The sequence below is a fragment of the Ursus americanus genome, chromosome 12 (assembly GCF_024610735.1).
Source record: "Ursus americanus isolate L20-20 chromosome 12, mUrsAme1.1.p, whole genome shotgun sequence".
NCBI lineage: Eukaryota > Metazoa > Chordata > Mammalia > Carnivora > Ursidae > Ursus > Ursus americanus.
In genome coordinates, this window is record NC_142138.1 from 796,396 (window position 1) to 824,017 (window position 27,622).

At 58.4% G+C, this 27,622-nt stretch overlaps 1 protein-coding gene across 5 annotated transcripts in view; it reads right to left on the bottom strand.

Annotated features, from left to right (window-relative positions):
* Positions 1-1,360: 1,360 nt before the first annotated feature.
* HIVEP3 (HIVEP zinc finger 3) overlaps positions 1,361-27,622 on the bottom strand; it is a 451,785-nt gene continuing 425,523 nt past the window's right edge. For 4 of the 5 annotated variants that reach the window (XM_087865782.1, XM_087865783.1, XM_087865784.1 and 1 more), the window contains 4 exons: positions 18,789-18,964; positions 12,379-12,465; positions 7,131-8,038; positions 1,361-6,149 (listed from right to left, as the gene is read on the bottom strand). In XM_087865782.1, the coding sequence (XP_087721908.1) occupies positions 5,355-6,149; positions 7,131-8,038; positions 12,379-12,465; positions 18,789-18,964 (1,966 nt within the window). In that variant the 3' untranslated portion in view covers positions 1,361-5,354. The remainder of the gene's footprint in view (positions 6,150-7,130; positions 8,039-12,378; positions 12,466-18,788; positions 18,965-27,622) is intronic. The other variant, XM_045799842.2, reaches the window with a different exon arrangement.

Here is a 27,622-nt window from a genome sequence, read left to right on the forward strand (position 1 = left end):
TCCAACTACTGCCCCACTCTCCCCTGGGAAGGCGTCCAGATCTGCTGTCCCCGCTTCCCGCCCTCTGTTCGACGCCCGGCGGTACCCGTGAAGGGCCGCTATGCACCGGGCACCGTGCTAGGCCAGACTCTCCCAAAGTCAGCAGCAATCCCCTCGTGGCCGGAACAGAGCTTCTTAGTTCCCAGGCTGAACTTCTTATGGCTTCCCCTCCTCCTCTGACCCTTAGGCATTTTCAAAGAAAGGTCTCTAGGACGATTCAGACCCAGTCTGGACGAGAGCTTTTGCTCTCTCCTGCCACGGCAGTTATGGCCGCTGAGATTAGGTCATTAATGATGTCATTAGGAGGGAATGTACACGCAATGACGTGTCAGAATGTAAGCTCTTCGAGAGTGGGACTGTTTTGCCTACTGTTGTATCCAACCATCGGCCCCTCACTGGCACTCAGCAAATCATTGCGGAATGCGAAAGGTGGGGATCCATGCTTGCCTTTTCTCCCCGGTATCCGCAGCCCCCCCCACCCGTGCCAGGCCTGCTCAGAGAAGATTTTTGAAAGCTTACTCTGTTCAAGGCTTCATTAGCCACCCTGTATACACCATCTCATTGAATCCCACACCCATTTTCCATGTTATAGTTGGGCAATGGAGGCCCAGAGAGGTTGTGTAATTGGCCCAAGGTCACACAGGAGTCAGTGGCTGTGTCATGATCTGACTGCAGGTCTTACTCTGTAGTGAGTTGGATGACGGCCTTCCAAAGTGAAGCCCATGCCCCAGTCCCCAGAACCTGAGTGTGACCTTAATTTGGAAAAAGGGTATTTGCAGATGTATTCAGTTAAGGATCCAGAGATGAGATCATCTTGGATTAGGGGAGGCCCCAAATCCCATGACCAGTGTCTTTAGAAGAGAAGGTGGGGGAGGGAACCTACGGAGAAAGCGGGAGGAAGGCAGAATCGGAGGTCCGGTGTCAGGGCTACACACCAAGGCCCACCAAGGCTCGCTGGCGGCCACAGAAGCTGGGGGAGGTGTGGATCGGACCCTCCTTCAGAGCCTCCAGAAGGAACCCACCCTGCCGACACCAAGACTTCGGACTTCTGGTCTCCAGAACTGTGAGAGAGTAGATTTCTGTTGTTTTTAGCCACGGCAGCCCCAGGAAACATGGATCCCAGACCACAGTGGTGCTATGTCCGGTGCTCCTCGCCAGGCCTGGAAACGAGGGGCCACGTGAGGCCCTGGCTGTGTGCCTGGGGCCTACTCGCCTGCCTCCTCTGGGCCTGATTGCTCTGTAGCCCTCGAGACACCACGCGTCCCTCCCACTCTGACATTCTACTGACCTCAAGAAAAACCATGAGCCAGGGGAGCAGGGCTATGTTGGGATTTTCAAATTTATTCCAACGTGCTGTGTGTGTGTTTTTTTTAAAAATATCCTCAGGCTGAACGCTCAGCCGGAGCTGTAATAAAGGCAATTATTATACTTGTAAAAACCTCTCATTCACAGTACAGGTGTAATTTACAACAAAGGTCGCACATCAATACTGAGCAGTGTCTTCCTTCTGTGCATCAGACTGTGCTTTAGACCTGCATGGATTTTCTGTTGAGTTTTTTTTCTTTTGCACTGATATATACCATACCAACATTGCAAGATGCAAGTGTAGAAACTGGGGTTCAAATACAATTACAGGCAAAACCACCCCATCCCGGTACGGCTGCTGTACATATCTACAGGACGGTTTTGGAATGTATTGCCATTTAAGAACATAGAAACTCTCTACAGACAATTTCACATACGGAATACATACACCTTTTAGAAAAAAAAGGCAAATATTTATCTTACAGGGAGCATATATCTTACATTTGCCTACACGTTTCTTTTTTGTTTCTTTTTCTCTTCTTCTTTTTTTAAACACTAGGTTTAGTAAAGTGATCGTAAGTGCTGAAGCGGTTTTCTAATGGAAAGCAGACTGGAGCCACAACACGGAAGCAGAATCTGCGGGACAGGCCTTCGGGAACTTTCTCCCCCTGCTCACTGCTGCAGATCTGTCTCGGAGGCAGGACTTTTGCTTTAAGGAGGATTTTTTCTGGAGAAAGGGCTGGAGAGCAGGTCAGCTCAGATGTATCGCTGGTTCCTGTTCAGAAGTGCAGGGTGAGAATGGAATGGGGCTCCCGGGATCTGGAAGCTAATTCTTTCAGACTTTTTCCCACAGAGGGAGGCAGAGGGCTTTCTGGGTCTGGAAGTTGGAGGTGATGGAAAAGGGAGAATGGGCAGTTTGCTGCTGTCAGCGTCCTGGCAGGTCTCTGTGGTTGGGCCAGAGTGTAAGCCATGGGTGAGGGGCCGGGGGGTGGGCCCTGTGGACTGGTGCCCTGGAGAAGAATGGGGTTAGTACACAGAATGGCCCTGAGCTTGCTGCGGGTGGAGGGCATCCTGGAGGGTAGGCCTGGGGGCTGAGTGTCTTGGAATCCCCAACAGATGGCGAGGGCTGGCTCTGAGACCTCTGCCATTTGGTTCCAGCCACACTGTCAACAGCCAAGGACCAGAGCGAGCCTGGACCGAGGAATGGCTAGCCCACACATTTCGACCAAGCCAAACAGGTGTCTGTGGCAACAAATCAGCACTGCTCTGGGTACTGTTTCCCTTAACAGGGACAGGAGTGTCACATACAAACTACAAATGTGGGAGTGGTTGAGAGTGGGACAGGGGGCCCCGGGAAGGGCATGGAGTGAGAGTCCTTTTCCAAATTATGGAGGTGTCTGTGTGCTGGGGCCTCTGTGCTCAGGGGAGCAGGGATAGAGTCTGGCAGGAGGGGTTAGCACTGTGCCCAGAGACATCTGTCCCAGGCTGGTGGCACTGATTCTATCCCTCTGGAGATAGGAGTGGGGCAGCAGCCCTTCGGCCAGATTCTCTTTGTGCATTGTGTCCCTGTCATTGAGAAATGGATCTCCGGTGACTCCTGGTTCTTGTCCCTTGTGCCTGGGCCCGTGGGCCTCAGTGGCTGTGAGGCCCCTCCCCTGCTGGCCACACTGTCCATGACTGGGTCTCCCAGGAAGGAAATCTCAGTCAGCGGTCTAAGAACAGGGGAATGACGCCCAGGAGAGCGGAGGTCCATGGCTGGGGGGAGAGGCCTGGCCACGCCCAAGGTCAGGGGCTTGGCGCAGCTATCAGAAACCCCCGTCTGCTACTTTGTAGGTCTGGGCTGGAAGATCTTGCCCAGGAAGGTTTCAAACCTGGGCTGAAGCGATGCCCTTTATCCAGCTCCCGGGCCCCGGGGCTAGAAGTGTCCACTGCTAGGGGTGAGAGGTGAGGGTAAGGGAAGCCTGGGCTGTAACTGGGACCAGGCACCTTCCCACTTCCTGTGAGGCCAAAACAGTGCCAATATAGTCAAGGTTGGGCTTGCTGGCCTTCTCCCAGGGTGGGCGGGAGCCCTGGACTCTGGGCCAGGGAGCTGAGAACTGCCGGCTAACCTTACCCCCAGGGAAGCCCTTCCTTATTGTCCGGTTTGTGTCTTAGCAGAACCTGGGGCTGGCCTGTCTCCTCAGCAGAGGCCAGGCAAGGAAAGGCCCTGAACTGGCAGAGGAGGGATTATGGCCGCAACCAGTGTCCTGTCTATACAACTTCAACAGCTCAGGAGGCCCCGGGCACAGGATTCAGTGGCCTGGCTGAGGACTGAGGACAGGTCAGGGCATTCCCTGCTCTGCAAAGAGGCTTCAGCACCTAGCCCAGGTGGGCCAAGGACAGCGGTCCCTGTGCGTTCTCCCCCTTTGTAGAAACAGAAGAAAAGAAATTCTGGAAGGTTGGCAGAAAACCTGCCTCTCCCGGGGCAGGATAAACATGAGTTCTATATTTCAACTTGGGATTTTAATTTCTGGTCACATTATTTTTCTTACAAAGCAGGTTTTTGTCCCATGAAATACAGGGAGGAGACACTGGCTAGTACTGATTGCTTTGGAGAAGAATTTGGTTGACTTAGGACAATTCTTGTAGGTCAAGAGAATCTGAGGAAGCTCGGAGAAGTACCAAACACCATCTTCTGTGTGTGTGTGTGTGTGTGTGTGTGTGTGAGAGAGAGAGAGAGAGAGAGAGAGAGAGAGAGAGAGAGAGATTTTTAAAAGAGAGTTAAGCCAACAAACAGGCCTGGGCAGTTCCCACCAGTCATGGATTTGGGTACTTCCTGGGGTAGTGGAGGCCTGACAGTGTGTGGAGTGGGGATGGTGGGAGGGGGTAATCCAGTCCTGCTGAAAAGAGGTCCTGAAATAGGTCCCTATGAACGTCCAGTGCTAAGCACTGGAAAAGCCCAGCCATGGAAGAAATAGGGCTCTTTGAACCCTAGGGACCAAATATGCAACGAAACCCAAGCTCCAGCCTCAGGAATGGCAAGGCAATGCACCTTGGATCTTGACCCCTAGGGGCCCTGTCACTTCAGCCTTCTGGTAGTTTCTAGAACAAGGGAGGCAGCCTGTAGCTGGGGCCCTGAAGCAAGGCCTCAGTTCGGTGCTCGGGAACCAGGAGAATCAGGGCTCCATTCACAGCTTAGGGGCTAGGGGTGGAGGATAGGGGAGGGGTTGGAGGGTGGGGCGCTGGGGAAATTTGTCAGGATGCCAGGATGGGTCCACAACTCAGGCCACCTGGGTATCAGGGAGCCCTGGAGGAACCAGCAAGCTCCTAGCTACTGTCTGCTCCTACTACTTGTGTTGAAATCCTAGGGAAGGTAACATTTTCTTGTCCTTCAGAAAAAGAAGGCTGGGGTTTTCTGGGCCTGCCTGTGGAGGCTGAGTGGGGTCCCCCTGCCTGTGTCCCTCTGCCTTGGGCTGCTGGCCCTTCTGCTGGCAGTGAGGGTGGCCACTAGCTGGGGTGGAGTGAAGTGGCAAAATACACAGGAACCGTAAACGTCTGTACACAGGAGTGCTCGCTTTTACATTTAATTATGTATTTTTAAAAAGTTTCTCGCTCTCTCTTTTTTTTCCTCCTTCAGTGCATCCCCCTTCCCCTCAGCAAATGGCTACCTCTTGCCAGCCTTGGGGGATGGCTGCAGACCGCAGGGGCCCAGGCTGAGGCCCCACCTACACCCTTTCTCAAAAAAGCACAAAATATTCACAGCCTCAAACTCCTCATGGGTGGTTTTTTTTTTTTTTTTTATGTGTGCGTGTGTTTTGTTTTGTTTCTTTTCAAGCAACAAAAGGTATAGAAGAAGGCACAGATAACTGCATACGTGGGAAGACAGAACAGTTGGGGGCTGCGCAGAAGCTGCTTGGACAGATGGACAGATGGGAGAGGGAGCCCATGAGAGCGAGCTGATTCGAGGAAGCTGGCTGGAAACGTCTGTTGCTGAACACCGGAAGCCAGATGCTGAAGCAGTCGGAGAGAGGCTAAGTGCTTGGGGGGCCTCTGTCCTTGGGCTGGTGTGGAAGTGCCCCAGGCCCCCCACTTCCTGAGGGCTCAGGGGAGCCCTGACGGGTCCTGGGTTCCCCAGAGAGGTTCCTCCTCCGGGCGGGGAAGCGAGCGGAGGCCTCTGCCAGGCAGCCTACGGAACTGCTGCGGTCCAGGGGCGAGGCGGCGGAGGCCACGGGGTTGGCCAACGTGCGTGGTGACTCCAAGCGGGGGCTCCGGGACTCTGGCCTGCGGCCCGGGGGTGGCCGGGGCGAGGCCTCAGGCGGGATGCGGGGACTGTGGGCGGGCCCCTCGGCCCCTCGGGGCTCCCAGTCAGGAGGCCTGCCCAGGCCCCCACTCGTCCTCTCCCTCTCCTTGGGGTGGTTCCTGCCTTCTAGCTCCGAGGAGAGTGTGAATTTGGATACCTTAGCCACAGGTGACACGGAGGCTGACGAGCTCTCCGTGGGACTCCAGCGGCCTCGCTCCTGGGCCTCCCGGGCCCCCGTCAGGTCACTGCCACCTCCCGAGAAGCCACTGACCCAGGCGGTGGTGGGCCCCGGCAGCAGGGGGGGGTGGGCCCCAGGCCGGGCCTGCACCATCTGGATCCCACCGATGGGAATCAGGGGGCACGGGGCGCGGGCCAAGTGCTGGGAGTGCAGAGGGAGGTGGCTGAAGATGTTCTCTGTCCGGGCTGGGGTGTGGCCGTGGAAGTCGTGGGGGGCCGAGAAGGGTCGGGAGGAGGGAGGGTGAGCAGGGCCAGGTGAGCCGGAGGGACTCCAGGACGCGGCCTTCTGCTGGGGTCAGAAAATAAGACAGGGTAAGGCAAGGGCTACGTGCTGGCACATGGAGACCCCAAGGCCTAAAGATGAGGGGCAGCAGGGAGGGGGGCTCGGCTGAGGGCACACAGGAGTCCTGGATGGGCCAGGGAGGGAGCGGAGCTCTGACTCCCTGCCCGCGGTGCTGCCTCGGGCTAGTGCACTCGGGGGGGGGGCTGTCCCCAGCCCTGCAGTGACCCCACGGTCCTCATGCCTCTGGCCAGTGCGCCTGACTGCCCTGCGCCTGGCCCTCAATCCTGGTTCTGTGCCTTTCCTGTTCCTAGAGCGGTCTTGACCCAACTCGACCCTTGGGTGTGAGCTCCCACTCTAGGTTCTTTACCTTCTCCCACCGTCAGGAATTGTAACGTGACTCCAGAATTAAAAACCAAGGGAAGAGTCCCAGCCTGTGCCCCTCCAGGAGCTTGAGCCCCTGAGTGGTGGTGTCCATGCTGCTGGTAGTGACTGGTGGTGTGGGGTCATGACAATATGGCGACAGAAGAGGCACTGGGAAGTAGAGGGAAGCTGACAGTGATGGTGTTGCATCGTGGTGACAGTGACAGGATGCTTCTGGGCTGCCGACGTGGCAACACTGATGGAGCTGACCCGGCGGTGGCCAGGGCTTGTTCGTGTAGTGATGGCGGAGATGGCGTTGGGGCAGGGACAGGGACAGTGATGACGGTTGTGGCGCTGGCTGTGGCGTCTCTGAGGCTGCTGGTGACGGGGCTGTTGGAGGTGTGGGGTCGGGGCGGGGGAAGGGAATGCCACCACGCTCTGCTGCCTCTGCTGGCTTCAGGATCCCCCCCCAGGAGGGCCCCCCCCAAACATCTGCTAGGTTATGAGCGATCACGGAGCTGGCAGGGCTGTGTAGCTGCGGGGCGGCTGCCTCAGGGAAGAGTGCTCTGTGCCCTCCCCCCCCCCACCAGAGACGAGCAGCCCAGCTGCTCAGGGGCAGGAACTCACCCACGTGCAGGCGCAGGTCTCGGGGCTTCTGCCGAGAAGCTTGTGAGGTAGAGGTGCGGGCGGGTGGAGAGCCCGCGGGGCCAGCCCCGAGCCTGGGCCGCGTTCGCCCGCTGTGGGGCTGCCCGGCCCGGCCGAGGCCCATTTCCCTGGCAGCGCTGACTGTGGCGGTGACTCGGCCTGGCCCGGGGACCGTCTCCTGGTGGGTGAGTGTCTCGGGGGGCCCGCGTCTGGGGCCCCCTCGTATTCGGGGGGCGGATGCGCTCGAGAGGGCAGTTCCCTTCCCAGGGGGCGGGAGGTGAGAGGAGACAGCTCGAGTCTTGGAGACCCACAAGGGAGAGGGCCCGTCTGGGGGCCAGGCGGGCTGGGGGCGGAGGTCTGTGGCTCTCGGGCCGGTGAGTGTCGCTGGGGAGACGAGTCGCTTTTGGTTAGTGAGTGTTTGTGGGTCAGTGGTGGGCGGCTGCCTGCTTCTTTGCTTGGGGACCATAGCCTTCTTGGGGACACAGCCTTGGAGCTCAGGGCTGAGCCTGTGTCCTTCTCCACAGGGCCCGAAGGGGCTGGTCCCAGCCGGGGGAGGCACAGGGCGCTTTGGCTGGACGTGGAGCAAATGCCGGCTGCCAAGTGCTCGGCTTCCGAGCTGCCCCGCGTGGCCTGGCTGCCGGAGGAGGCGTCTGGGGGCTGAGGGCCGGGACCGGGGGAGGAGTCTGCCGGCAGCGGGGCCGGTGGGCCAGGCAGGGGTGCCTCTGAGGCCGGGCCCGATGGCTCGTCCTGGCTCTCCTCTTCGTCCTCATCCTCGTCTTCGTCCAGGTCCGAGTCCGAGTCCGAGTCCTCCAGGTCTGAAAACTGGTGCTCCGCCACGGCCTCTGAGCCCTCTCGCCCTTCTGAGTCCTGGAATGGGTCATCACTGGTTCCTGAGGGGTGGACACAGGAGAGCCCGGGGTCACAGCCGGCCCCACGCGCCACCCTCTGTGCCCATGTCCTTGTTTGCAAACCAGGCCTGGTAGCTGCGGCCTGAGCTTGTGGAGAGGATGGGGCCACGACAGGTATGGGAACACTTTGTAAAGAATCTCAGTGAACAACAGTTACCTTGTATCTACCCTGTGCCAGGTTCCTTCTAAGACCTTCGTCTAGTCCTCAAATGATCTCGTGAGGTCGGCACTGTTCTTATCTTCATGTTACAGAGGAGGGAACCAAGGTAAGCAAGATTAAGTACCTTGCTCAAGTAAGATAAGTCCTAGGGCTGGGACTGAACCATAGCAAATGAGACAAGCCTTGTTTTTAGTTTGTCTCTTCACTAGGATTTCCGTGCTGGCTCCCCCCTGAGCCAGGGAAGTCACCTTGCTGTGTTGTCAAACGGATGAGACAGTCTTACCTCCCTCACGGGGTTGGCTGGGAGGAGTGAACACACACCTGGCACAGAGAAGTGGCTGAAATAATTATGGCCACTCAACACGTTCATGAAGAGATCTCTTCTGGACACAGCAGAAAGGCTGGCCGGCCCAGCAGCATCGGCCGTAGTCCGCCTAAACACACATCTGCCACCATGGCCTAGCACCATCGGGCAGGTGGCAGGTCCTGGCCTCTGGGCTAATCTGGCCTCAGACTGCGGAGCAGGGTCCCATCCCCCCTGCTCTTGTCCAGAGGACCTATTGCCCTTGCAGAGCTCCTGCTGCTCCCAGCCAGGAGGGAATGGAGCTCTGGAATACCTCTGGGTCTGGCTTCTGGTGGGGCAGCCCCAACCAGCTGGGTCACTTTTAACATGACACCAGTCCAGTGTGGGCATCTGTGAAATGCGCAGCAGTCAGGACTCTAGGGAGAGCTCTGCTAACATCTGGCCCACCCGTCAGGCTCCTGAGGGTTTGGGTCCTGCCGGGCGTATCGCCCGGCCCACCACTTCACTCCGACACACCAGCACCCGTTTCACCACCGACCAAGAGAGCTGGACACACAAGCTGACTCGGACCACGGTGTAGCCGGGCTTCCAAACCCCACCATGCCCTGCGGCCCTGGGGCTTGAAAGCCTAGTGTTTATGCTTCTGAGTGCTCAGCATGCAGCAGCAGGACGACGCATGGAGTAGATGACGGTGGGTCAAAAACCACGGGGTGGAACTGGGGTTGGCTTGTGAAGGACAGGCCAAGGGAGCAAGGGCAGGGTCTCCTGGCAGCAGGGAGCAGAGGGAAAGGCAGGAGGGATGTGGAAGGGGGGGTATGCAAAACACATAGCTGCAGTATCCCAGGCCCTGCCTCGGACCTATTTCAGACCCAGCAGTTAACTAGCCTCACCCCTGATTTACATATGGGGAAATCCAGGCCCAGAGGGGGCAAGGGCTTCCTCCCCAAGATCAGCCAGGGAGTCGTGGCTGAGTCAGGACTCAGGTTTATAACGCTTGCATTATTACACTGCCAGTATAAAAATGATGTTTATTCACTGAGAAGCAGGAAACGGTCTGGGTTTGGATCCCAGCTTGACCCTTCCTTGCTGTCTGATGTTGTATAATTGGCTTTCTCTCTCTATGTTCGGTTTCCTCATCTGTAAAATGGGAGTAAAAGCAATAAAAGCCACCTCATGAAGCTGCTGGGAGGATCGTGAGAGTCTGACACATAGTAAGTACCCAATAAAACCTAGCAAGTATCTCAAGCACCCCAGTACCTCAAGCAGACGGTCAGCGTTGCAAGCATCTCGAGGTTGATGGTCAGAGGGGGAGTTCTACTAGTGTGGGAGAGTCAAGACCGGTGTCCCCTGATATCCAGCAGGGAAGGCTCCGAAACAGCCTCTTTATGGATGAGGACGTAGGCCCAGAGTGGCCGGCCCTAGGCACTCAGGGCAGGAATGATGGAAGCCAAGGGTCCCCTGCCCAGAACAGGGTTCTTCAGGCCCCTCACACCTGGGCTCCTGCAGGGCTGTATAGGATGCCCTTGCCCGGGTGGCCCGTTCCCAGTGCCCCTCATGGCGCTGCCAGTCCACTGCTGGGATCACCGGCAAGGCTCCATCCACAAAGCCCAGCCAGCTCCAGGCCTGGACCAAGGAGGAGATGCAGAATGAAGCCTGCGAGGGCACCGAGGGGGTCTGGCCACACGGTGGCGCTGGTGCTCAACGTCCTCACTGTCAGGGGCGGGGCTGCGGCGGGGACCTGGCCACAGGGAGGCAGTGGTTCCTAGGCTGTGCTCCCCAGTGCCACTTGGTGTCCAGCAGACAGGCTCCTCCCTGAACCTTCCTCATCACCACGGGAAGTGGCAACTCCGTCCTTCCAGTTTCTGAGGCCATAAACCTCAGACTCATTCTTGGCTCCTTTTTGCTCATGGCACCAGGAGTCCCCCGTTGTGGTAGCAAAACCTGTCGGCTCCACCCGCAGAATATTTCTAGAGCCACTTCTCCCCACCTCCACCCAGTCCAAGCCAACGTGCGCTCGGCCTGATAACTGCCTCCAGCCACACCCCTTCTTGACCGTCTTCTGCACACGGAGTCACTGAAAGTTGGGGGACGTTACCCCACTGCACTGCCAAGTCCATCCCTTGACCTTCATGGCCCTGTTCTCTGAGTTCATCTCCCCCCACTCGGGTCCTCAGGGACTCTGCACCTTCTGTTCCCTCTGTGGGGAGAGCCCTTCCCCATACCCCCTCCCCGCACCCTCCACCAGCTTCCTGACCCCTCCCTTCACATTCTCTGCTCACTACCAGAGTGAACCCTCCCCACATCTTCCAGCCCCTCACTCACATTTTTGCTTCCTACTCATTGGCCCTGTCCTATCCCGCATATGTTCACTGCCCTGCTCCCTTCGAGAATGTAAGCTTCCAGAATAAAACATAGTTCTATTCACTGTGGGATCTCCAGCAGCTCGAATAGGACCTGGGATAGGGCGGATGTTCAGTAATTATTTCTAGAATAAATGCACTGATTTTACCTCAAACAAGGTGGGACGGTTATCCTTTTTTTGTCTCATTGGGAAAACGAGATTGGGAGAGGGGCAGGGACTGGCCCTGGGTCCCTCCATGGGTGGTCGGTGTGGTGCCAGGGCAGGCTCTGGGCTCAGGCTCCTGCTCCCCCAGACCCAGCCCACCAGGCACTGGGGCGGTGTGCAGCCAGCGTTCTCGTGTGCCCTTGAGTGGCTGCCTTTACCTGCCTGAGCTGAACTTTCCTCGACTTGAAATGCGGCCACACAAGTTTCTACTGCTAGTTATGAGGACTCAGTGAGACAACAGGTGTAAATGGCCTAATGTACATTCTGGATAAGCCTGGTAACCCCACATTCTCATTTTAGCGGGAACAGCCCCAAGTTCACTGTGTTTAGTTCAGTAAAGGTGATTTATTCCATCTAAAAGGAAACATGCTTTAACTCTTTTGTAAGACTGTAAATAGATCTTGAAATCAGAAAAACAAAGACACACTCATGCACACACGCACCCATCTTTGTCACACTCTAAATCCTGATTCTATTTTAGGGAATCTGGTCAAAGGGTTGCTGCGTACAGGAGGAATACCCCTGGCCTCCCTGACCCCCCCCTTGCTGGGGCGGGCAGGGGGAGACACCGCGCGTCCACCTGCCAAAGTCCCTCGGGCCTCCTCCCCAGATGCTGTGGCTGGCCAGGGCCTTGGACTCCCCTTCTCTGTTGGGTTTTTTCGGAAGAAGGCTCTCATGTGCCTCTTGCTGATGGAGGACTTTGGCCAGGGTGCGGTGCTGGGGACGTGGGATGAGATGGGGAGGTGACAGGGGCTGTCAGGTCTGGCTTTGGCTCCCTTGAAAGCTTCCCAAGTTCTAAAAGTCCCGGTTGTGGGGCTCATGCCCAGGGTGTGGCGGTGTGGGGCGCGGGCGTGGAGTGCATAAGAGTACGTACCTCCCGGCGTCACCGTGAGGATTTACGTGTTGACGCCGCGCCTGACGCGTAGTGGGTGCTCAGTCAACGTTGACTGCCACTACTCATGTGCTAGTTTATTCCACACACGTTCACTGAGCACCCGCAAGGCGTCAGGCCCGCCACCTCGTTGGTAGACGGTAAGGCACACTCACTAGGACAGCGCAGCCTGTACCGTGAGTGCGTGCAGAGGAGGGGGCGATCGCTCCGCGACTTTAACCTTTATCTCCCATTGGGTGGGAAAACTGAAGGGAGGGCCTGCAAGAGGGAGAGGAGACAGCAGGGAGAGGAGGACGGAAGGAAGGGGAGGGCATGGGGGGCAGGGGGAGGAGCAGGCAGGGGAAGGGGGAGACAGCGAGGAGGGACGACGAGGGGGAGGAGGGAGTTGGCGGTTCCTTACCTTCTTCGGCTTCCAGCTCCTCCAGCACCCCTGTCTCTTGGCACTTTTTGCTGTGGGCCTTCGACTTCATGTGCTTAGTCAGATTCCCTGGAAAGAAAGAAGGGACTCAGGCTCGGCTGCAGGGCAGGGGCCAGCGCAGGCCCGGGGCTCACAGACGCAGTGCCTGGCTGGCAGGCTGTGGCTTCGAAGACCCGTCAGGGCCCCGCTGGCTGCAGGGGCTGGGCAGGAGCCCGGATGTCCCTGCGCCCAGGTGCTCGGGCTGGAAGGAGCCCCACAGCTACGTTCAGGACGGTACCCAGGAGCTGGGGGAGGGCGGGGAGGGGGCTGGGAGACGGCAGAGGGTGTAATGAGAAAGTGAGATGCTGGTCAAAAAACAAACAAAAAGGAAATTAAAAAGACAACTCATGTGGAATAGGTTTTTCCCGCTTTGGGTTCAGCTCTGGGCCCAGGAGCTAGTGACCCTCACTGAGCAGGAGTTTTGGCCTTCTCAGATGCCCGGATGCCCCGAGGGCCCCTGTTAACCGACGTGCTGGATGGGTACTGAGGATGCCCTTCCGACGGAGGCCACGCATAGGGCCGCCCGCAAGGTTTGGGAAGAGGAACCAGGGCAAAGTCACTGTTAGAACAGAGAAAGAGCAGAAGGTACAGGGAAGTCAGCTGGACAGGGACCTGTGAGCCACCAAGCTGGGGCCCAAGCCCTGCCTTCCTTGGAGAAATCATGTTCTCGGCTTTGTTTGCCCCCGGGCCACTGTGCCGTGCAGACCCAGGCAGGGAGGGCTGGGCAAAGCCTCTGCCCACTGCATCCCTGACTCGGCCCTAAGCGGTCCATCCAGCCCCCCGGTTGTTGAGCAGGGTAGCAGTTCTGTGGGATCGGGGGCCAGGGAGCGATACCTCAGTTCTCCCCTAGGCGTGCATAGCGCGTCACAGGCCATAAACCTCTGTGGCAGGGGCATCCTGGGAAGGAGAGGCAGGGCACCCCAGTCTGCCCTGGAGGATGCAGGCCAGATGCCTCAGGCTGCTCCTTTGGGCTCGGCAGACACCCCCAAATCCTGATGGTCTCACCGTGGCCCTGCAGATCGCTACATTTGCACACGATCGTTCATATAATTGTAAGCACCCTGAGTCAGGTGCTCCATCTCTCTGAGTTTATTAATTGGCAAGTTTGAATAGATAGATGGAAGAGAGAAGAATGGACACTTGAACAGATGCACAGAGAGACTTGTGGGTGGGTGGATGGATGACGGATGGATGGATGGATGGCTAAGTGGGTAAGAGGAAAACAGGTGTGAAGGAAGAACAGGAAGAATATGGACAGATGGACAGGACACTGGATGGTTAGATAAGCAAATGGAGAGACACACAGGGATAGATGGTTAGATGAGAAACCTGATGGAAGGATAGTTGGAAAGTGGGCTAATAAACAGATGGGAAGTGGGAGAACTGGAGAGGAGGAGAGAGGCAAGGGTGAATGGGAAAGTGGCCAGTTGGGCTGCACGGGTGAGGAGTTGCGTGCAGGAGGGACAGACAGGAGGATAAAAGACTGGGCAGGTAGATGGAAGGATGGATTGGTGGGAGGAGAGAAGTGAGAACAGGGGGAACAGACAGGATGAGAGAATAAATGGAAAGTTACATGGATAGGAAGACAAACTAGGAGATTGGAGAAATGGATAGACGGGAGGACAGATGGATGGATGGGTGGGTGGGTAGGTGAATAGGACAGAGTCCACGGGTGAACCAGAGGGTGCTTCCTAATCATTCTGAGAATTTTAAGGAATTTGTAGGGTTTTGCTGAGAGGGTGATGGGAACCTTAACCCGGGATTCCCTGAGGTATGCAGGTCAAGGACAGCAGGGATGGAAGAGGACTTGTTTCTTTCCTCTTTCTTCCCTTTATTCCCAGTCTGTGGCTGTACCCTTCCCCACTCAGATTTTCCTCCTATAACCAGTCAGAAAACTAGATCTTTTACTCCTGGCCAAAGAGAAAGCGGAGTCATAACTTCCAGAGGCATTCTGGGGCCAGAGGGTCCCCAAAGATCCCTATCTAACCTGGGGGGCCTCTGCCCTGTCATGAGCGAGTAAAGCTTGGGTAGGATGTGAAGGGCTGGGAGGGCAGCTTCCACAGGCCAGAGATGTCAGTGGTCCCCTGAGGTTCTGGGACCGGCCCGCTGTCCCCTGATGCCCCAGACCACAGAGGACTGTGCACACTGCTTGTTCCGGCTAAGACATTATTTTCTATACATGTTCCTTCAGGAAGGGTTAGGTCTCTTTTCAACCAAGTTAGGTGCCGAGAACACATGGGTGTGCAATCACCATGCATGGGCAATGCTCTCCTCATCGCAGAAGCAAATGCTGGAAGGAACCTCACAGAGCATGGAATCCAAGCGCCACCAGGCCCGGGGTGGGCGGAGGGTGGTTGCTCGCTTCTGCTCTAACTCTGGGCCCCGGGGCTGGTGATGCCATTAGACACGATTACTGACTGTCTGGGTGGCTGGGATGCCACGGGAGGGCTCCGGCTGACCAGCACAGTGAACCTGCCAGCCCAGGCCCCCTGTTAGCACAGAGCCCCATCGAGAGCCAGGTTTCGGGCTCCAGGGGGCTTGCTTGCTCCACGCTGGCAGAGTCGACCCAGGCTGATCTAGGAGCTTGCCGGCTCGGGTCTGAGTCTGGGCTCTGCCGCCTGCTAGCTGCGCGCTCTTGGGCAAGTTTCTCAACCTTTGGAGCCCCCACCGCTGCAACTCTGAAGTCATGCCGACCTCTCAGGGGTGCTGGGAGGAGCTGGTGGGCCAGTGCAGGGAGAGGGCAGCAGAGCGTGCCTGGCAGAGCGCAGACGCTTGCCTCGTGGAAGCCCCTTCCCTCCCGCGCCGGGAACCCACCCCCGCCTGGGTGACCACCACGCTGTCCTGAGTGCCAGAGACTCTGCCAGGAGCCATGCTGGCTGTGGAGGACGGGAGGCCAATGGCTTCACTCCGGTCTGGGCTCAGGGGCTCCCAGGAGAAGGAGCTGGTGGCCCCTGGAGGCTGCAGGGAGGAGTCGGGTGGTCTGAGGGGACTCTGCTGGGACAGGCCGTGTGGTGTGGGTGACAGGAGACGAGGCTGGCTGAGCAGTCCTGAGTGTTACCCAGTGCCCTCCCTGACCTTCCCTCCCTGGGCCTCTTCTGTGGATGGAGGGAGGTGTACCCCAGGGTGGCAGGCGTCTTTTTTTGGCTCGGACTCCATTTCTCTGTCAAGGGGCAGAGCCTTGGCTTGCCTGGCAGAGTTCACAGCTTCTCACAGTCGTGCCAGCCCCCACCCGAAGCCCCACAGTCCTGGAATGAAGGAGGAAAGGCGAGCGGATGGAAAATGATGAGTGTCTGGAAGAGGGTTGGGACCTCTGCCGAGGGCACCAGCCAGTGACTCTGCCTCATTCAGCTTTGACCCCCTGCCCTCCTTCCGCTCCCCTGCAGGCCTGACGGACTGACGCCTGCCCACAGCTGTCATCGCTGTCCCCTGCGGCGACCGGTGCAGGGGCCTGTACGCGGCACAGCCACCCCGCTGGTGTCTGGGAACCATCTGAGAAGAGGAAAGGGGACCCCCAGACCTCCACGGGGACATGCTGGCAGCCTTTCCCACGCGACTCCCTGAGACGCCTCGGCTCGCGCCCAGGGGCCCGAGTACAACGTCTAACACGGAGACGGAGACACAGACGGGCAGACAGAGACGGACAGGGAGGGCTCCCCGGGCCTGGGCGCAGCCAGGTGGTGGCGAGATAGGGTCCTGGGGGCCACCAGGCCCAGCCGGAGCCCACGGGGGAGCGGGGAGGGAGGGGATGGCAGCCTGAAGGCAGCCGCGGCCTGAGCGGAGGCACCCTAGGTTCCTGAGTGATGCCCAAAGGCCCGCCCCTCCAGGAGGACACATGACCCTCAGCGTCCTGCTGCTTCCCTCCCTCCCGCGTACGGAGAGAGCCCAGGGCAAGTGGCCTCTGCTGCAGCTTGCCGCCGCCCAGCCCCGACCGGCCCCTCTCTGCAGTCACAGAGTTTGAGATGCCACCATTTCGGATTTGCTTACTGCTTTGGCTCTGAGGGAGCTGTCTTCCGGAAGCCTCTATGAGCATTCGAAGAGAGCTCAGAACACTCCCTGATCACTGGTTGAGAACACAGCCTCCTGGACCCGGCCTCCGGAGCAGTGTGGGCAAGCCTGCACATCCAGGACTCCACGCCCCCGGCATGCGGGGTGTCTGCAGCCCCTCTGCTCAGGTTATGCCCTCTGGCCCCTCCAGGGCTCTGTGCCAGCTCAGAGGGACCCAGGAAGGAACCGCGGATAGGCTTGGCATGGCCTCCAATGAAAAGAACTCTGGAAAAGAGATGTTCCTGCCAGGGACCGAGGCTTTTCTCTCCAAAAAGGCAGGGTGAACTTAACAGGGACCCCTCCTTAGAGAGACTGCTCTGGCTGGGAACTTAGCTAAATGGGTTTTTCCGGTCTCACATGGCAGGGGGAAGGCTCCCCGAGATGGTTCTCTGTGCACTGGGCACAGGTGTGCTCCGGACGGCCCTGGGCTGGGGCGTACTCGCAAGCCTGGGCTCCTCACGCTGAAAGAACAGGGTGGGCCCCTGGACACAGCCTGGAAACAGGGGCAGCAGTTGTGACCCACTCTGGAGACCACTGGATCGGCCACCTGATTTTGCCACTCCTTCCAGAGAAGGGGGGATCTGCTCACGGAGAAGAAGATGATGGGGGTGATGCCTGAGGTAGGAGTCCTGGGTTCTCATTACAGCTCTAGTGTTAACAATCACTTGGTTTGGGGGGACCTGCTTTCTTCACCTTTAAAAGTATTTTGGACAAGAGGCTTTTTACTCTGTTAAATTGTCAGTCAATTATTCCCACCTCTCTTTCTCCATAACGTTCCACTGGGCACCTAAGGCCAGAGGGAGTGGGTGGGACTATAGGGGACAGAGTGGGGACAGAGCCCACATCCAGGGCCAAGGCACGCTGGGCCGTGCTGCCTTGGACATGGCAGGGCTCTGGGGCTAGGTGCACCCATGACGCAGGGGCCAGGCTCCAGGCCTAGCTGTCCTCTCTGGGGACCCTTTGCAACATCGTTCATGAGGTGCCGAGAGAGAAGAAGATCAGAGAGAGAAAGTGGGAGGGAGGGTGCCTCCATGCACCCAAAACCTAGGTGGGAAAGTTTGAGGTCCACTGAGAAGGATGGCTAGAGGACAGAGGAGGGCAGGGGTCGGTGGATGGGGTCAGGAGAGCAGAGATGGAGCTCGGTCAGAGAGGGGCCATGAGCCAGGGGATGTGGTAAACTGTCCCTGGACCCAGTCGAGAGAGAGTGGAGGGGGCCAGCAAGAAGAGGAGGAAGAGGGTAAGGCTGGCGAACTCCACAGGGCTCGGCCCCACCTCTCTGGCTGGGAACAGCTTGCCCAACAGAAGAAAGGTCAACACATGGCAAAGCTGAATCTGCCCTAGGGTTCTGTCCGCGGAAACGCCACGTGGCTCCAGTGGGGGCCGGCACGGAGGCCCCCAGATTGGCTCAATGGAGGAGGCAGGACCCTCATGCCCAAACCCTGACCCAAGAATCTGCAAAGCACAAGAGGCTAAAGTCACCAGGGGGGTCGAGAGCCCCAGGCCTTCCTCGGCTTCACCCCTGTCCCTCCGCTCAGCTACCAGGAAGCGATGTGCAAGCAGCCACGTCTTCCCTGCCTGGCCTGCGGGAACAGTCCACGCCGCACGCAGGGAGCAGCCCGGTCCAAGTCTCAGGGACTCGGTCCCCCTTGTTCACATGAGGGTCCGGGCAGCTGCAGCGGGACCCTCCTTCCCTTCTCAGATGCCTGCCAGGGCCTGTGCGGAGCGTGCCGCAGGGCGCGGCTGGGGCCGGCAGGTGCGGGCTGCCAGCCCAGGCTGGGGGGCGAGTGGGCCGGTGCTGAGAGCTGCAGAGGAGCCGGGTGGGTGGGCAGGAACATGGTCTGAGTGGTGAGGCAGGTGGAGGCAGGGGCTCTGCCATGAGAAGTGACCATGCGAGTGTGCTAAGTGGCTCGGAGTGGAATGGATTTCCAAACGCAAGAGTGGTGGTGACAAGTGTGGATGCTGGAGCTCTCCAGCTCAGTGGATCAGGGCTAAGGAGACATGCAGCAGGACGGGGTGAGGAGAGAACGTCCAAACCAGGAACCGTGTGCAAGAGCGCCACCTGGCGGCGGGGGCAGCACGCAGGTGGAGGAGCCGTGTGGGATCCAAGAGCACAGGCTGGGGCAGCCAGCGGGCACCACGGCCCAGTCTGGAGCCGGCCGGCTGCTCTGCCCCTGGGGAGCCCAGGCAGTGTTGGGGTGGGGGGCAGGCCCCAGGCAGAGCGGTCCAGGCCCCTGAGCTCTGTGCTAGGGCTTCCAGAGGAGAGCTCCCTGCAGTGGGCCGGGGCAGCGCTCCAGCTGACTGTCTCTTACCTTTGGTTTTAAAAGCAAAGTGACAGTGCTTGCACACATAGGGCCGGACGTCAGTGTGGGTGCGGATGTGTTTCTTCAGCATGCTGGGCTTCTTGCAGCGAATTCCACACTCCTCACAAACATATTTCCCTCGGCCGCGGCCTCGCACATAAACATACTCTTCGTTTGATTTGTACCTATGAGCAACAGGCGTCATGGTAAAGGAAAAACAAAGGAGGAGAAGAGGCTGGTTCCCACCTCAGAAGATGGACACGCTTCCTAGCCGCCTCCAGCCCTTCACGGATGTTGGGCGAACCAGAGAGAGCCGCGTGGGGGCAGGGGGTGCCGTCGCCCTGGGGATCCGCCGCGGACCCCTTGCACCTGCCCTGCCCTCGGCCGGGTACGGCTGCCCCTGTCTTCCCTCTGGAGGCAGCAGACCCTGTGCTTCCTGCCGGGAGGTGAAGCCACAGGTTCACGGAGGGCCTCTGCTCCAGAGCCAGCCTTGGCCCCGGCCTCTGCCCGCAAAGGACAGCAGAGCGACAACGCGAGTGACAGAGGGAGCAGCCACACTCTAGCGGCTCCCGTTTGCCAAGGGCTCATTCTGTGCTGGGCATTTCACACGGATTACACCACGAGCACAAGCCCTTAGGAGCCTGAGGCTCCGACTCCCACAGCCAGAGAAGCATGACCTAGGATCTGCACCTGCCTGCTCCAAGGCCTGTCCACCTCCCAGGAGTCTGCTCGGCCGCCACCTGGACACTGGCATCGGGGAGGTGTGAGGGACCAAGCGTCAGAAACCAGGAGCCCGGCGCGCTCTCCCGACCGCATCTCCGGGGGAGCTGTGAAGCTCTTGGGACCGGATTCCAGCCACCTTGCTCGCAGGGATCCCCCGGGGTCACTGCCTCAGGGCCCAAAGCCTTCCTAGGCAGCTCCTGGGGCAGCCAGCCCCCTGCCAGGCCTCAGGGCCACCAGTGCTCTTGGACCTGAACCAGAATGTTCTTATTTCCATCTACAAGGAAGCCCACAAGGCTCCTCATCCAAGCTCCTCATCGAAGCACCTCGCTGGCCTCTGGCGCTATAGACGTGCTCGTCTCCTGACCGGCGCGGGCGAGGCTCTGGCAGGGCCACGGCGGGGGGGGCGGGGGGGAGTTCCTGGTGTGATTCCAGGAGAAGAGCCTTCCGACGCATGAGGCCAGGGGCTCCGGTGGCACGGGCGCCTCAGGGGAGGTGCGGCCTCTCGGGCCCGCCCCCGGAACCCAGCAAGAGGCCCGCCTGTGCCCCACACCCACGCTGCACAGCAGGTCCCTGCCCGGGGGCCGTGGCACTCGAACTCGGGCCGGTGCAGAGGGGCAGGGAGGTGGCTGGGAGAGGGGGAGGCAGTTAGGACGGCAGCTGGGACTCAGTCCTACTCTCCTTAGGGGCGGGCAGCTTATGGCTGAGAGGATGTCACAGGATGACCTGAAAGAGGGGACTCTACGGGAGGGAGCCAGCAGGCAGTGACAGAGCGAACACATCACACACACACCACCTCCCCGCTCTCACTCAAGCACACACTCTCACCTCTACTCACACACACACGTATACACACACACACTCTCACACTTGCACTGCCGTCCGCAAGTCCCTGTGGACCCTGTTTTTTGTCAGCTCAGTTTTGGCCAACGGATGCCTCTCCTGTCGTCTAAAATCGCCTTTTCTTCTCCTCACAGGCCCTGACCGGCCAGTGGCGGGCACCCTGTTCTCGGGTGAGGGGCCAACTTTCACTCAATCTGGGGCAAAGTGACATCTTGTGCTCAAGGGGAGGAAGTGAAGGCCGTGGGTGTGGCGGGGAGAACTCAGTCTTGTCGCTGTTATGAGGAGCCCCCCTATGGACAAACAGGAGATGCCTGTCTCGCAAGGACAGAGGTTCCCCCTCATGCAACAGGACGCCTGGACCCAAACCAGCTACCCACACCCGGATTTTAATTCTTAGGTCCCTCTGCAGCCCCTGGGACCCATTCTAAAATGGAGCAAGCACCCTTTTCCCAGCTGGAGAAGAAAGAAGCAAGGATGGCTTGGTCGATTCTTGGCACTGGAGGCTTGGCCACCACCTGGCCACTAATCTCCACTCGGCCTTGCTTGGCGGGTCCATGACACCCCCTCCCCTCCAACTTCGCATGACCAAGGCGTCCCTCAGTGTGCCCCCGACCTCCACCCCACCGCGGCGCCGGGCACTGGGACTAGACCCACCACCACTCTGACTGTCCTGCGTCTGGGCTCCGCACAGGCTCAAGCCGACTCCGAGTCAGCTACCAGTCTGTCTCCCCCGCACGTCTTCCTCCACAGCAAGCTTAGATGACAAGTGGTCTTCCCCAGCTCACGCTTACGTGTGTGTATACACACATGCACGTGCACCCACATACACACACAGAAAAATCTGTTTGAACCTTCGAGGGTTGTGCCTTGACCATGGAAGTTGTGTGTAACCTGCTGGGGAGCACAAGGGGGCTTGGAGGGGCCAGGGAGGATGGGGAGAGATGGAGGCAGGAAGGGAGGGTACTCCAGGCAGGGACCAGGAGCAAAGGCAAGAGGTGTTAAAAGGCCTGCCAGACTTGGTGGGGGAGAGCGGATGAGGTGGGATGGGCAGGACGGACTGGATCACCATCCCCGCCGGCCCTGAATGCTGTGCTGAGAAGTTTAGAGTTGATCGAAGTTGTCGTAAAGATAAAGTCTCAGAGAGAAGATGCTTCCCTGGCACCACGGGGAATGGTCTGGAAGAGGAGACACTTCGAATCCCTGCAAGAGGCCTGTGTTCTAGGACAGGCGGCCATCTGGATGGGGTAGGGGTCACAATGAGGCAGAAACCAAGATGGAAGTTTGCAACTTGGCTGGCTCAAGTGACACCATCTGCGGGCTTGGAGGGGAGCGATGCAGGACCCCCGGCCTTTGCTGAGTGTGAGACACTCATGAGGAAGATGTGACGAGATGCCCAGGACACAGCTGGAAATCCTTGGGACTCACGACGGGACATGTGGATTTCTGGGGAGGAAGACGACTGAGCAGGAGAGGATTGAAAACGAGAAGAGGGCAGTGTGAGGGTCTAGGAGGCTCCCCCATGTGAGGGCGGACAGAACGACAGCCCCAATACCCACCCCCAAGCTGCGACTTCCTGGGATCTCAGGAGGTTTGGGAGCCAGGAGAACGGGGCTGAAGCGGACAGCAACCAGCTGATCCAATGTCATGGAGGAAGATGGTTCCTGAAGGGCCCCAGGACTTGAAGAGCATGATCCTGGCTAAATGGCCCGGAGCCTGTGACCTCCCTGCTCCTTGAGGGCTGAGACCAGGATTCGTACAGCTCAACTGCTTTGCGGCTCCCAAAGGGCCCAGCCCAAGGACAGGCATGGGCAGCTGGCCAGTGTGGGCTGGGTCCTCCTCCTGCCTGGGGCCATCCTCCCAACCAGCTCAGGATCAGCCTCTCCTTCCCTAGCAGCTCCACAGCCTCTGCCTTCTGGCATATTCCGCCATCATGGACCGCACGCTCAGTTCAATCTTGTCACCAGTCAACCAAACAACCTCAAAGCCTCGCTGGACCCCAACCCACTCCAGCTACTGCTCCCTCTGCTTTCTTTCTCAGCCCAAGCCAGGAAAGGGCAGCCCAGGCTTGCTGTCCCTGCCTCCTCACCACCCCCGCTCCTGAACCCCCGCAATTCAGCTTCCCTGGCCAACTGTCCTTGCCAAGGTCACACGTTGCTAAATCCAAAGGACGGTTGCCTTTTCCTGTCTGCCCTTTTGCCCGCTTTCTAGAGGCTCCTGCTTAGCTTGGTGACCCTTCTCTGCAGGCTCCTTCCTTACCCCTTTCCCCTGGCTGCAGCCTGCACCCCCTCCCCTCACCCCTCCCCGGTGACCGCCTGTGCGCACGCCTGACTTGCCACCTGCACACTGACGGAGCCCCTGTTCTTTCCAGGTCTGACTTCCCTGATGTACATCCAGATGTCCCCACAGTCTCGCCTGGTGGTGTCAGGCACCTCAGGCCCCACAGGCCCACGTTTCCACGTCCCCCTCCAGGACCACCTCCCCTGGGTACCTGTCTCCATCAACACACGTGTGTAGCCAGCGAGGCCGGTGGCCGGGGCTTCCTCCTCTGCCTCCGCTGCCTTCACTGTTCATGCTCAGCCCATCACCACAGCCTGCCCATGCTACCGCCCGAGTGTGGGCCAAGGACGCCTGCTTTCTGCCCACGCTAGTCCGGGCCACCATCCTCTCTCCCACACGGCATGTCCCTTCTTCACACGGCAGCCAGAGGGAGCAGGCTCTAACACGTGCAGTCATGCGGCTCCTCCCAGCCTGGGGGCGATGCTCCCCCATCTCCATCAGGATAAGGCCCTGTCCCTGCATGCGGGAGAGGAGCACAGAGGCCCAGGACTCCCCTGGCCCGGCTACCTCTCCAGAGCCCCACCCCCGGTACCTTCCCACCAGCCATGCCAAACATCACTGGGGGGCTCAGAGTCCCTTTCCTCCAGCCTTCTGCCCTCCCCAGCATCACCCCCTCCACCTGACCGGCTCCTCTGCTCCTTTAGGGCTTTGCCGAAAGGTCCCTTCCTCTGGAACCCTCTCTTACACCTCTGAGCCTGGGGGCCCCACCTGTTCCTCCTTCACAGCACGGCCAAGCTGTGTGCACTGGGATGGCCTTCTTAACAAGTGTAGTCCCTGTTATCCCCACGAAGGAGGGGCCGCGGCCGTCTCAGCTCAGCCCTGGTCTATCCCCAGGGCTTAGCACAGCCCCTGACACCCAGCAATTGCTTGACACGCCTCAGCTGCCCATAAGAAAGCCAAACCAGACCTTCTTTCTGGGTCTGCTGTAATCAGACTCGCAGCCTTGACATCCCCACTGTAGGAGGCTAGAGCACGGCTCCGCGCAACGCAATGGTCTCCCCATGGCCAGGGCACATAGCCAGTCCCGCCTAGCCACGATGGACTGGCCGAACACTCTCCACTCCCTGGTAGGAACTCTTCTGCTCACAGGTCAGCACGAGACCCGGGTCCGAGTTCTGGCTCCTGCTCGAACTTGCTGGGTGACCTTGAGTATGTCATTTCCTGTTCCTTGGAAACAGTCGGTCTTCATTGCCCCGAGATACACCAAGCCCCGTCACATGCCTGAGCTCAACTGGTCCTCAGCTTTATACCATTGTCCCCATTTTCCGGAAAAGAGAACCAAGGCCCCAGGAGTTTCAGGGACATGGCCAAGATCAGCCAGTCAGCGATCTCCACGCCCTGAGCCCCATCCCTGCACAGACTTGCTGCACAAATACTTTTAGTTGATGTTGACCAAGGTTTCCTTAGCACTTTCCTTCTCCAGGATTCCCAGGGGCCTGTAACACTGCAGACAGACAAGAACACCATCATTCCCCACCCAGCCCTTCCTGAAAGGGCCGCCAGCACTGGGTGGGACCACAGGTGTTGACAGCTACAGAAAAATGCCTTGCAGAAAGCCAGGGCAGGAAACCAGAAAACCATGGTGGGGCCCCGAGGGGCACGATTCTGCCTCCCAGGTCTGCTGGCTCCTCCCCGTCCCCCCAAGGCTGCCCATGACCCAAGGGGAGAATGACCGGCCCCCGGCCAGTTCTAAGGCCACAGACAGCCCCCCACTGACAGGCCTGGGTGCCGCTGACTCACGGCTCACAGCTCCCGGGACAGGGAGCCATTCCTCTGAGCCCCACCACCTGCCTGTCTTCTGCTCCCCTGACAAGCCAGAGGTGTCAGCCAGTCTGGGAAATGTTTAGTTTTGTTCTTAAAGAAAAATAGCTATTTCTGTGGATGCCAGAATGTCTTGGTTAGAGGGACCTCGAGACCAGACAGCTTGACGACCTGAGGCCAGAGTCATGTTGGCCATACAGCAAAGGGGCTGTGCGGAGCAGGGCTGGTCTGACCATGGCTACAGCACTGGGCGTCCTAGACCCCTCCCTCCCCGATGCAGCTTTTTGGTTCTGCTGCTTTAGGTCAAGCAAAGAGCAAGGCTGCCAGGAGGGGTGTGGAGCTGCCAGAATCTTTCAGGTCTGGTTTTCTTCTTAAGCTGCAACTGTCAGACTCCTGGACTCGAAGGAAAAGAAAAAGAAGCCCACGCAACCCCTCGATCCGGGGGTCTTATTATATTCCACCGATAGAGAAGAAAACAGAACCAGAGAGGTCGAGCGTCTTGCCACAGTTACAAGGCAGCTACAGAGTGGTGAAGCAGAGCTTGGAGCCCAGGGCTGACCCCAGGGGTCTGACAGAGGACACAGCACGACCGGCCTTCAGCAGCTTCTCCTCCAATCCCGCACCCGGCGATGCTGAGCTGCCCGACTGCGAACAGCGCGGCTCTAGACCCTTCGGAGCCGTTTCTGAAGCCTGCAGCTCCCACCAAGCACACTGGAGCTCAGCGTGTCTGGCACACCCTCCGCTCCCGACTCCAGGAGACGGAAGGGGTAGAAAAGAAATGTCATCTCAGTCATGGTGATGGGTGAGTTGTTCTTGGCTCGGCCGATGACGAAGGTTCAGCCATGAAGCTGCTCTGTGAGGTAGTGAGCTCCCTGTCACTAGCGCTGCGTACCCAGAGGCCAGAGGGACAGGCTGGCAGAGCGTGGAGCAGGTGGAAATTCAAGGGTGCTGCATACCCACGATGCACCCAGCACCGTGCTAGGAGGGGAGAGCCTGCTTACCCCTATGATGGGCTATGAAATGGGCACAGTTATCCATGAAGTGTTTCATATTTATTCCGATAAACATAAATAGATATATTCATTCCTGACCAAATGGAGGCTCAGGGCGCTAGGTGGGGACAGTGGCCACGCGCCTGAGCGGGCAGAGGCGGCATGGGGGTGAGAGCTGAGGTGGGCGGGAAGGCAGAACACAGTCCCTCTCTAAAGGGTCAGTGGCTACACCTTTCCAGCCAAGTGTTGCAAGATGTTGTCATATCTTCCAGGTTTTCAAGAAAACCACAAATACAGATTTAAAAAAAACTAAGAATATTGGTCTACTCTTACACAGCTCTTCCTGGGTTACCGAGCACTATTTTACACGCTTTATAAGCATCACCTCATTTAAACCCCAGGGCAGCCCATTAAGACAGGGGCTCTCATCATCTTCATTTACACAGGAGAAACTGGAGTCACAGAGAGGTTAAGCAACCTGCCCAAGGCCACACAGCCAGAAAGTTAACAGAGCTAGAACTGGATCCCAGGTCACATGTTACAAAGTTCAGGTGCTTAAGTGCTATGCGATTCTGACTAACACTTGAAATCACCTGTTTTGAAAGACACAATTCAAGGCAAATAAAATAGGAGAGGCAGATCCAGCCCAGAGCTAAACTTCTGGCTCAAAGTAATTTCCCCAAGGCCATGAAGCTAGTAGGGGCCTGTATGACCTTCAAGTCCATGACTTTTTCTCTCCACCAAGCTGCATTTTTCTCTTAAATGAGGGGGTGAACTCTGTGGCCTCCAAGTTACCTTCCTAATCTGAGCTCCTCTGAGGCTTTTCTGCAGGTATGTTACTGGCTTCTCCATAGAATGTTAATATTTTCTCATTAAACACTCGCCAATTCTCCGAATTTGCATATAATCATGCCAAGCAAGAAGGTGTGATGGGAGGTATGCACATAGTCGTTCTGAGTCCCACTTTTGCAGGGAGCCTGTGTCCCCTGAAGTGAGGTTCGAGTCGGTTCCCAGAGGTCACTGTGACCCGGAAGGTCCCGCCACAGTGAGCCCGACAGCTTGTTTGCGGCGACACGCGGCTCTCTTGCTGCAGCCCAGAAGGAAGGGCTGTGGGGACAGCAGCAAGGGCCAGGTGGTGCAGTCTACCGAGCTGTGTATCTGTTACAGGAACTCAGCTGCTAAGAGGCAGGGAGCACACCCTCCGGTGAGAAATAAACCAGGGAGGCTGAGCTGCGGGTCACGGCGGACGTTCGCACGGGGTTCTCGGTGCACCCTAGGTTCCCCTTCTGCAGGTTCTGCAGAGATGATATCCAGCACAACATCTGGGGTGGGGGGCACTTAAGGCACGGTGTGGGCACAGGCCTGCTGGGCCAGGAATTCCACAGCACGTCTGCAATACGGGCGCAGGGCAGAGCCCCCCTGCGGGGTGTCTATTTTAAGCACGCACTCTGTGTATTTACTCAACAATACTTACTGAGGCCCGGTCTGAGCCTGAGGCTGGGCCAGGGCCAGAAACACGAAAGCTAAATAAGCCTCTGACCTTGGGCTCAAGTGTGAAGAGCAGAGACTTACAAAGAGGAACGGTGCTACCAATGATCAGAGAGGACCCCGCGGGTGGGTCTTCGGTGGTTTTCTCAGAAGAGATGCTCTTCCTCTGGGAGCCCAAGCCAGGGCAGAGGCAGGAGGAAAGAAGCCACAGATTCGAGGTCGGCTGGCCTGACCTTCCAGAAGGACTCCCACCACTGGAGCAGGTCCTTGTCTGTTTTGCGGGCTTGCTTTTGCATCTTTGGGCCATTTCCTTGGTTTTCCTGTAATGATTTTCCATTCTAGGGGCACGTCCGCAGACAGCACCAGTCGCGCAGGCAGCCGCAGCTCGGGGGGCGGACGGGGCTCAGAGCTAAGACTAGGAGATGCCTTTTCGTCTGAAGACATCGGTACGATTCGCGGCGATGTTGTGAAGTGAACGACCAAACGCAGACACCCAGAACCACCAAGCGGGCACCACGCCCGGGCCGATGCCAGCTGGGGTCAAAAGAATGCAGCCAAAGGCCCTGCTTCCGACCAGACAGGGAGATTAGGGAGAGAGGCAGGAAGCCAGAAGCTGGGCCTCTCCTGCTCGAGAAGGGAAACTGCCCAAGAGGCCCACACCCCCCGACGTGCGCAGTACTCGGGGCTGCTCCCGCTCTGGCA